Source organism: Petromyzon marinus, unplaced genomic scaffold, assembly GCF_048934315.1.
Source record: "Petromyzon marinus isolate PM22_M1 ecotype Great Lakes invasive population unplaced genomic scaffold, UKy_Petmar_22M1.pri1.0 PM_G_Scaffold_51, whole genome shotgun sequence".
Taxonomy (NCBI): domain Eukaryota; kingdom Metazoa; phylum Chordata; class Hyperoartia; order Petromyzontiformes; family Petromyzontidae; genus Petromyzon; species Petromyzon marinus.
This window is the reverse complement of record NW_027423004.1, coordinates 1,177,999-1,188,085: the sequence shown is the minus strand read 5'-3', so window position 1 is coordinate 1,188,085 and position 10,087 is coordinate 1,177,999. Positions and strand designations below refer to the sequence as shown.

At 49.0% G+C, this 10,087-nt stretch overlaps 1 protein-coding gene across 1 annotated transcript; it reads right to left on the bottom strand.

The window, feature by feature from the left end:
* Positions 1-2,275: 2,275 nt before the first annotated feature.
* LOC142917465 (gap junction gamma-1 protein-like) lies at positions 2,276-8,545 on the bottom strand. The gene is made up of 3 exons (XM_076062150.1): positions 8,343-8,545; positions 7,732-8,193; positions 2,276-3,044 (listed from the first exon to the last, which is right to left on the bottom strand). The coding sequence occupies exons 1-3, from the start codon at positions 8,543-8,545 to the stop codon at positions 2,603-2,605; spliced, it is 1,107 nt and encodes a 368-aa protein (XP_075918265.1). The 3' UTR covers positions 2,276-2,602.
* Between the last annotated feature and the right edge of the window lie 1,542 nt (positions 8,546-10,087).

Sequence of the window (10,087 nt, the reverse complement as noted above, 5' to 3'; positions counted from 1 at the left end):
AGCAATAACTGGATACTTGTTCATTTGTCGACACCAAAACGTTGAGAGCGTTGTTGTTCTGAAGAGTTGCTGTTGAACCTGGCTCTGCTGAATTTCAATGATTTCGTCGAGGAATTCATCATTGACATCTGCTGCTTCAACAGCAAACGTGAACGGCTGTCTCACCCATGCTGGATATGACTCTCTTGTAGGGAAATATCCGTCGAGAGACTTTGCAAGCTCATCTAAGTGCGTGGCAATTGTTTGCTTCAGTTCCGTGGATACAGAAATATCTCCGATTCCAGACACATCTTCGATCTTACTTGCACAGTCGTCCAGAAGCGGGAAGTTTGCGAAGTTATTGTTCTCTGTTCGTCGTTTCCATAATGGTAGCTTTTTTTTAAAAGCCTTCAGGTGTTCTTCCGCTTCCATGATATTGACTCCACCACCCTGCATCTGCTGATTGAGATGATTGAGAGCTGCGAATATATCAGCCATGTACGCTAAAATGAGAATGAACTCAGGATTTTTGAAGCAATCTGCATGGCAGTGTTGGTGCTCTTGCAAAAACAGGGCTAATTCCACACGCATGGCAAAAACACGATTCAGCACCTGTCCCCGGGATAACCACCGAATATTAGAATGGAGCAGAAGTACCTCAAATTCAGAGCCCATTTCTTTACACAGCTCACTGAAGATGCGGTGCCTCAGAGCACTTTTTCGCACATAGTTCACACATTCCACCAGTTTTTAATACTTCTGCCATTTTTGGAGGTAAGGTTTTTGTTGCCAACGCATGCCTGTGCAGAATACAATGCGTCACAATGATGTGTGGTGCATCGGCCTTTACTAGCGCACCAAAACCAGACTTTCTTCCCAGCATGACTGGAGCTCCGTCCGTACAAACTGCAGAAACCATATCCCATGAAAGATTGTTGTCTCTGAAGAAGTCATCCACAAGCTTATTCACATCGGCTGCCTTCGTTGTTGTTGTAAGAGGCTTACAAAATAAAAAACTCTTCTTTTATCATGTCGTCTTTCACATAGCGTACAAAAACAGCAAGCTGGCTTAGATCAGAAACGTCTGTGGTTTCGTCGAGTTGAAGGCTGAATTTTGCCGGGCTTGAAATCAGATCCGCGACTACTTGAGCCAAGATGTCTTTACTCATGTCTTCTATTCTGTCACTGACGGTGTCATTTGAAAGGGGAATTTGGGATAATTTACCTTCGGCCACTGTTCCGAGTATCAGATTCGCCATCTTTAATGCAGCTGGTTTCACAAGTGTTTCACCAATGGTGTGTGGCTTGCCCTGCTTTGCGATCAGGTAAGCAACTTCGTACGATGCTGTCAGGATCGGTTTGTTAACAGGTACAAATCCAAGAGCAGGCAGAGTGGCCCTTTCATCGAATCTGGCTCTCTTCACCCTGAATTCAGCAAGTGTTGTGTTCTTGTATTCCCCGTCTCCATGCAGCTTCAAGAAGTGTTCCTTTAGTTTTGCCGGTGCAAGACTAGAGTTGCTCAACTTGGCGTTGCAAATCATGCAGATAGGACGCTCACTCCCATCACGTTCCGTGATACATGAGAATCCATGTTGTACATATTCGTCCGACCACTTTCTTCTTTTGCCCGACATAGTTAGTATGGATAAAATATTAAAGAAATCACACGACGTACAACAACAGTCACACGTTGACTACTGAGTACGCACTAAATTCCCCGCAGCGCTGATTGGCCAAGCAGTGTAGCATGATCATCTGCAGCCAGTGATGGCCAAGCGGGCCGTGTGTGTCATCACAAATTTACACAATAATTCAAGTGTGTCCGGACCTCCGTGGCGGGGGCTCTGCCGAACCCCTGAGATCGACTCACCGAACCCCTGGGGTTCGATCGAACCCAGGTTAAGAACCACTGGTGTAGTGTATAGTAGTGAATATTACTAAAGTGTATAGTGATGTAGAGTAGTGTATAATAGTGTAGTGCATAGTGGTGTATGGTAGTGTAATGTACAGTATTGTGTGTAGTGTATAGTAGTGTAATGTATAGTAGTGATGTGTATAGTAGTATAGTGTATAGTCGGGTAAAGCATAGTGCCGTGTGTAGTGTATAGTGTAGTGTATAGTAGTGCAGTGTATAGTGTTGGGAGAATAAATCCACGCTCACAATTGTTCTCTCAAACACACTGGTGGGCTGCAGTAGTAACCACCCGGCACGAGGTTTCGTCTACGTGACACAACCTTGCTGGCTGATGCCGGGTGGTGGAGTGCTCAACGACATATCTACAACTCACAAGCGAGATCTGACCCCCCCAAAAGAGAAAACCTTTATTCGTGAATAACTCGGCGTTCAACTCAAAACAGGAAACTTAAATCTCGACTTGAAGCTTTCGCGACTGCAGGGATTCACACTCTTTGGTTCTTTTGGTAAAGTCACCACGTAGAAGGGAAACAATAAAATAAAAAAATAAAAAATATAAAACAATAAGATAATTCTATTGCTTTATATTTGTATTATTTTATAGTTTCCCTTCTACGTGGTGACTTTACCGAAAGAACCAAGAATAAAAAGTACAATGTTTATTTCTACCGACGTGACGTTACCGAAAGGACCAAAGAGTAAGGAAACTTAAACTGAGATGGTTGGATATTTCTTCGTTCGGACGGCCATTCCCTTCCTAGAGGCGGCCTTGACCTCTCCTTGTTCTTCTCCGGAATCTCCTACTTCGTCTGCCACCGCCGCCACTTCGTATTTCTTGCCGAGCTGCACTTGGGGGTTTTTGCTCACGGCCACCGCGGCCGAGCGTAAGGCCGGAGTCTCCCGCCGTCCTCCCTCTCCGCCTCCCCCACCTCTCCCTGCTCCGCTCTCCCCGTATCCCCGCGTTGCCCTGGCCCGTCGGGGTGGTGGGGAAACCGTCAGCTCCAGCCGCCGCTGTATCGCGCGCAGGTAACCTTGCAGCTGCGACGCAGCCGCCGGCGTTATCGCCACCTGCCGGGGGGCGGCCTCCTCCGTCTCGGCCGCGCGACGAGGAGGAGGAGGAGGCGGAGGAGGAGGATCGCCGTTCGCAATCCTGTTCATGGCAACGACAGTAGCAGCGGGAACGGCACGTTTTGAGCGTCAGGGAGGAAGCCCGTACCCTTTCTGGCAATAAAGCACGAGTTGTGTTCAGATGTTGGAACGCCAAATAGAAACCTTTTGCATGGAATCAAGTTCACATTAACCACACGCAGCACTTGTGTGGTGGGTTCCATTTAGGCGCACACTAGAACTGGAGGCAACAGGTAACTCTCAACAGGATGACGACATAGGGCGGTAACCACCGCTCCCAACTTAGCTAATTATATTACCGGACCAGGACAGCTCAACACGCTGCCTGGTCCACTAGCGGAGACCGGAGACCGAGGACCTTAGATGGCGGCTTCATTCCCAGAGTTGACCCAGCAGCCCCGCTCCCACCCGGGACTTGGTTTATAACTGTGTGGCCGGCTCTGCCCTTGCCCACGCCCCCTTCCAGATCCTTCCGGGAGGGGGCGTGGCCGGCTCTGCCCTTGGCCACGCCCCTTCCAGATCCTTCCGGGATGGACCCTGGGTCCTTATCACGTAACCCTCACGTCCCCCCTTGCCCCCTCGTCCAGTCACGTGCCCTCTCGGGTTCACCCAGGATATCATGTCCTGACCCGACCTCAGCGACACCCGGACCCTGCCCTCTAGTGAGCCATTCCGTGCCGTGCTCACTCTGGTACCATAGAGCGGCACCACGCATACAGCACCACTCTTCACTCGCTACTGTCGCTACAGAGTAGTGACACCATTTATGTCGCTACACTTGTGGTGAACATGCAAACAAACATGCTCTGGTAGTATATGATGCATTGTCTTTGAAACTGATTGGTCCACACCAGGGAGAGCTATCTTTAGAGCCTAGCCTCAAACAGTGTTAGACCAGAGGATGCCAAAAGGCGAACAGCACAGACACAATGCCACTATCAGCACATTGAGAGCTCGTTGTGAGCAGCTACGTCATGTGCAGCTACATCATGGGAGGTCCCATGGTGATGTCGAATTTGTTATCGGTGAAAACAAACGGCATCCCACGCGATAGCCGCGGTCAAAAAATAAATAGCGGAAGACATTTCCGCATTCGATATTTCGAGGCTTACCTCGCGTGATATATTTTTGCTCCTCTCCCCAATGACTTCAAGTAGGAATCTGCCGAAGTGCGGGCACGCAGCGCGCCCTCCCGTCGAACGAGGGCACTGGCTAAGTAATGAACGTGTCAGCAGCGACGACGCACGTCCAGTTTCAAGTACCGCGTGAAGGAAGCCGAGTGACAGCGGAGGGAGTTAGTGACATGGGTTAGCAGCAGTAGCAGCTGTAGAACATTACCGCTGAAGGCCTACGAGATAGAAGTGTCTAGGGCCTACAAGAACCTTAATCTGGCCCTGACTGAAGGCCTACGAGATAGAAGTGTCTAGGGCCTACAAGAACCTTAATCCAGCCCTGACTGAAGGCCTACGAGATAGAAGTGTCTAGGGCCTACAAGAACCTTAATCCAGCCCTTACTGAAGGCCTATGAGACAGAAGTGTCTAGGGCCTACAATAAACCTCAATCCGGCCCTGACTGAAGGCCTACGAGATAGAAGTGTCTAGGGCCTACAAGAACCTTAATCCAGCCCTTACTGAAGGCCTATGAGACAGAAGTGTCTAGGGCCTACAAAAAACCTCAATCCGGCCCTGACTGAAGGCCTACGAGATAGAAGTGTCTAGGGCCTACAAGAACCTTAATCTGGCCCTGACTGAAGGCCTACGAGATAGAAGTGTCAAGGCCCTACAAGAACCTTAATCTGGCCCTGACTGAAGGCCTACGAGATAGAAGTGTCAAGGCCCTACAAGAACCTTAATCCAGCCGTGACTGAAGGCCTACGAGATAGAAGTGTCAAGGCCCTACAAGAACCTTAATCTGGCCCTGACTGAAGGCCTACGAGATAGAAGTATCTAGGCCCTACAAGAACATTAATCCAGCCGTGACTGAAGGCCTACGAGATAGAAGTGTCTAGGGCCTACAAGAACCTTAATCTGGCCCTGACTGAAGGCCTATGAGATAGAAGTATCTAGGCCCTACAAGAACATTAATCCAGCCGTGACTGAAGGCCTACGAGATAGAAGTGTCTAGGGCCTACAAGAACATTAATCCAGCCCTGACTGAAGGCCTATGAGATAGAAGTGTCTAGGGCCTACAAGAACCTTAATCTAGCCCTGACTGAAGGCCTACGAGATATAAGTCTCTAGGCCCTACAAGAACCTTAATCCAGCCCTGACTGAAGGCCTACGAGATAGAAGTGTCTAGGCCCTACAAGAACCTTAATCCGGCCCTGACTGAAGGCCTACGAGATAGAAGTGTCAAGGCCCTACAAGAACCTTAATCCGGCCCTGACTGAAGGCCTACGAGATAGAAATGTCAAGGCCCTACAAGAACCTTAATCCAGCCCTGAATGAAGGCCTACGAGATAGAAGTGTCTAGGCCCTACAAGAACCTTAATCTGGCCCTGACTGAAGGCCTATGAGAAAGAAGTATCTAGGCCCTACAAGAACATTAATCCAGCCGTGACTGAAGGCCTACGAGATATAAGTGTCTAGGGCCTACAAGAACCTTAATCCGGCCCTGACTGAAGGCCTATGAGACAGAAGTGTCTAGGGCCTACAATAAACCTCAATCCGGCCCTGACTGAAGGCCTACGAGATAGAAGTGTCAAGGCCCTACAAGAACCTTAATCCAGCCCTGACTGAAGGCCTACGAGATAGAAGTGTCTACGCCCTACAAGAACCTTAATCTGGCCCTGACTGAAGGCCTACAAGAAAGAAGTGTCAAGGCCCTACAAGAACCTTAATCTGGCCCTGACTGAAGGCCTACGAGATAGAAGTGTCTAGGCCCTACAAGAACCTTAATCCAGCCCTGACTGAAGGCCTACGAGATAGAAGTGTCAAGGCCCTACAAGAACATTAATCCGGCCCTGACTGAAGGCCTACGAGATAGAAGTGTCTAGGGCCTACAAGAACATTAATCCGGCCCTGACTGAAGGCCTACGAGATAGAAGTGTCAAGGCCCTACAAGAACCTTAATCCGGCCCTGACTGAAAGCCTACGAGATATAAGTGTCAAGGCCCTACAAGAACATTAATCCAGCCCTGACTGAAGGCCTACGAGACAGAAGTGTCTAGGGCCTACAAGAACCTTAATCCAGCCCTGACTGAAGGCCTACGAGATAGAAGTGTCTAGGCCCTACAAGAACCTTAATCTGGCCCTGACTGAAGGCCTACGAGATAGAAGTGTCTAGGCCCTACAAGAACATTATTCCAGCCCTGACTGAAGGCCTACGAGATAGAAATGTCAAGGCCCTACAAGAACATTAATCCAGCCCTGACTGAAGGCCTACGAGATAGAAGTATCTAGGCCCTACAAGAACATTAATCCAGCCGTGACTGAAGGCCTACGAGATAGAAGTGTCTAGGGCCTACAAGAACATTAATCCAGCCCTGACTGAAGGCCTATGAGATAGAAGTGTCTAGGGCCTACAAGAACCTTAATCTAGCCCTGACTGAAGGCCTACGAGATATAAGTCTCTAGGCCCTACAAGAACCTTAATCCAGCCCTGACTGAAGGCCTACGAGATAGAAGTGTCTAGGCCCTACAAGAACCTTAATCCGGCCCTGACTGAAGGCCTACGAGATAGAAGTGTCAAGGCCCTACAAGAACCTTAATCCGGCCCTGACTGAAGGCCTACGAGATAGAAATGTCAAGGCCCTACAAGAACCTTAATCCAGCCCTGAATGAAGGCCTACGAGATAGAAGTGTCTAGGCCCTACAAGAACCTTAATCTGGCCCTGACTGAAGGCCTATGAGAAAGAAGTATCTAGGCCCTACAAGAACATTAATCCAGCCGTGACTGAAGGCCTACGAGATATAAGTGTCTAGGGCCTACAAGAACCTTAATCCGGCCCTGACTGAAGGCCTATGAGACAGAAGTGTCTAGGGCCTACAATAAACCTCAATCCGGCCCTGACTGAAGGCCTACGAGATAGAAGTGTCAAGGCCCTACAAGAACCTTAATCCAGCCCTGACTGAAGGCCTACGAGATAGAAGTGTCTACGCCCTACAAGAACCTTAATCTGGCCCTGACTGAAGGCCTACAAGAAAGAAGTGTCAAGGCCCTACAAGAACCTTAATCTGGCCCTGACTGAAGGCCTACGAGATAGAAGTGTCTAGGCCCTACAAGAACCTTAATCCAGCCCTGACTGAAGGCCTACGAGATAGAAGTGTCAAGGCCCTACAAGAACATTAATCCGGCCCTGACTGAAGGCCTACGAGATAGAAGTGTCTAGGGCCTACAAGAACATTAATCCGGCCCTGACTGAAGGCCTACGAGATAGAAGTGTCTAGGGCCTACAAGAACCTTAATCCGGCCCTGACTGAAAGCCTACGAGATAGAAGTGTCTAGGCCCTACAAGAACCTTAATCTGGCCCTGACTGAAGGCCTACGAGATAGAAGTGTCTAGGCCCTACAAGAACATTATTCCAGCCCTGACTGAAGGCCTACGAGATAGAAATGTCAAGGCCCTACAAGAACATTAATCCAGCCCTGACTGAAGGCCTACGAGACAGAAGTGTCTAGGGCCTACAAGAACATTAATCTGGCCCTGACTAAAGGCCTACGAGACAGAAGTGTCTAGGGCCTACAAGAACCTTAATCCGGCCCTGACCGTTGCTGGCGCTTGGCTCGGCTGCCTGGCAACAAGTCCCCGAGGGCGCCCATCCCCAGGTGCCACAGCTCGGCCAGGTCGAGAGCCAGGCTGAGGCCGCCCACGGCGTACATCACGTACAGGAAGACGGTTTTCTCCGTGGGCCTCGACACGAAGCAGTCGACGCGGTGGCGGCAAGGGTGGCGGCGGGGGCACTCGAAGCGGGGGATCACCTCCAAGCCGTACATCACGTACTGGCCCAGAAGGAAGCCCACTTCGGCCACCGTGCGCAGGACGAGCTGCAGCGTGTACGCCCACATGAGGCCGTCGGCCGGGATCGCGCGGCGCCCGTCGTGCCATCTGTGGTCGTTCTTCTTGACCTCGCCAGCCTCGTCGGCAAACTCCCCTCCTTTCTCCGCTTGGACATTCTCCTCGGCTTGCTCGGTCCGTCGGTGCTTTTTGTGGCCGGTCGAGCCTTCTGACCTGCGGATAACGACGCGGGAATGAAAGTTTAAAAATATCCTTCTCACCAAAACAAAGAGTGGAATTAAGGTTTTTTTTTTGGGGGGGGGGGGGCCTTCATCGTCATTATCATCATCACGATTATCGTCGTCGTCGTAACTCTACTAGACCTCTGTATCCTGTGTATGGCGAAGGCGAGGTAGAGAATGCTGGGCGCCGCCACGGTGATAATCTGAAAAATCCAGAAGCGCACGTAGGAGAGGGGAGCGAAGGAGTCGTAGCAGACGTTTGTGCAGCCCGGCTGTTGCGAGTTGCACATGAACGAGCTCTGCTCGTCGTGGTAGATGGATTCGCCCGCCGCGATAGTCAGCATGATGCGCATTATTAATCGGGTGGTGGAGGGTTACGACACATTTATAAATAAACGCGATCTAACCCAAAAACCTTTATTATGAATAATATTGGTCGCGAAAGCCTACGTGTTAAAATGATGCGCAAGATCAGGAACGTGGTGAGCCAGAGCTTGCCCAGGTACGTCGAGTGCAGAGATATCTCCTCCAACAGACGGGTCAGGAAGCTCCAGCTCATTGCGACCGCCGGCTCACCAAAAGCGTTGCCCGCCTGAGAATTCCAGAAGAGAGACGCGGATTTAGACGGCGCGTTGGCCGGCCGCGCGTCAACCAATGTCGCACGTTGGGCACCGCATTCAGCTCGAGACACCGTCGATCGTCATCGATTATCCGTCACCACACGATTATCATCCGACATTATCCAGCGGTCCTGAGCCGATCTGGCGAAACTGGCAAAGCCGCTCCAAAGGCCGTAGTAAACCAGTCCCGGCGATCGGCACCATTGTGCAGCGTGACCAAAAAAAAGCGTAGCCGCACTTGTGTTAGAGGATGTCTCACCCGTCCTCACACACTCTGGTGTTAAACCGGAGCCGGTCATGAGCACACTGGGCAGATGTGAGAAACTCTGCACTCTCGCCACAACTGAGCACTATTAATTCAGCAGTGCATAGTGACTGTGGTGGTCCGTGCTATTACTACAGCAGTGCATAGTGTGGTGGTACCTGCTTTCCCTGCAGCAGTGCATGCATACTGTGGTGTAAGCTGCTATGATTAGAGCAGGGCAAGCGAAAGTGGTGGTACCTGCTATGATTAGAGTAGTACATGCTGACTCTATAGCAGTATTAATGGACTGTACAGTAGTACATGCTGACTCTATAGCATTAGATATCGACTCTACAGTAGTACATGCTGACTGTATAGCAGTATTAATGGACTGTACAGTAGTACATGCTGACTGTATAGCAGTAGATATCGACTCTACAGTATTAATAGTGATTCTATAGCAGTATTAATAGTGACTCTATAGCAGTATTAATAGTGACTCTATAGCAGTATTAATAGTGACTCTATAGCAGTATTAATAGTGACTCGATAACAGTATTAATAGTCACTCTATCGCATTATTAATAGTGACTCTATAACAGTATTAATAGTCACTCTATAGCAGTATTAATAGTCCCTCTATAGCGGTATTTATAGTGACTCTATAACAGTATTAATAGTGACTCTATAGCAGTATCAATAGTCACTCTACAGCAGTATTAATAGTGACTCTATAGCAGTATTAATAGTGACTCTATAGCAGTATTAATAGTCACTCTATAGCAGTATTAATAGTCACTCTATAGCAGTATCAATAGTCACTCTATAGCAGTATTAATAGTGACTCTATAGCAGTATTAATAGTGACTCTATAGCAGTATTAATAGTGACTCTATAACAGTATTAATAGTGACTCTATAGCAGTATTAATAGTGACTCTATAGCAGTATCAATAGTCACTCTATAGCAGTATTAAGTCACTCTATAGAAGTATTAATATTGACTCTATAACAGTATTAATA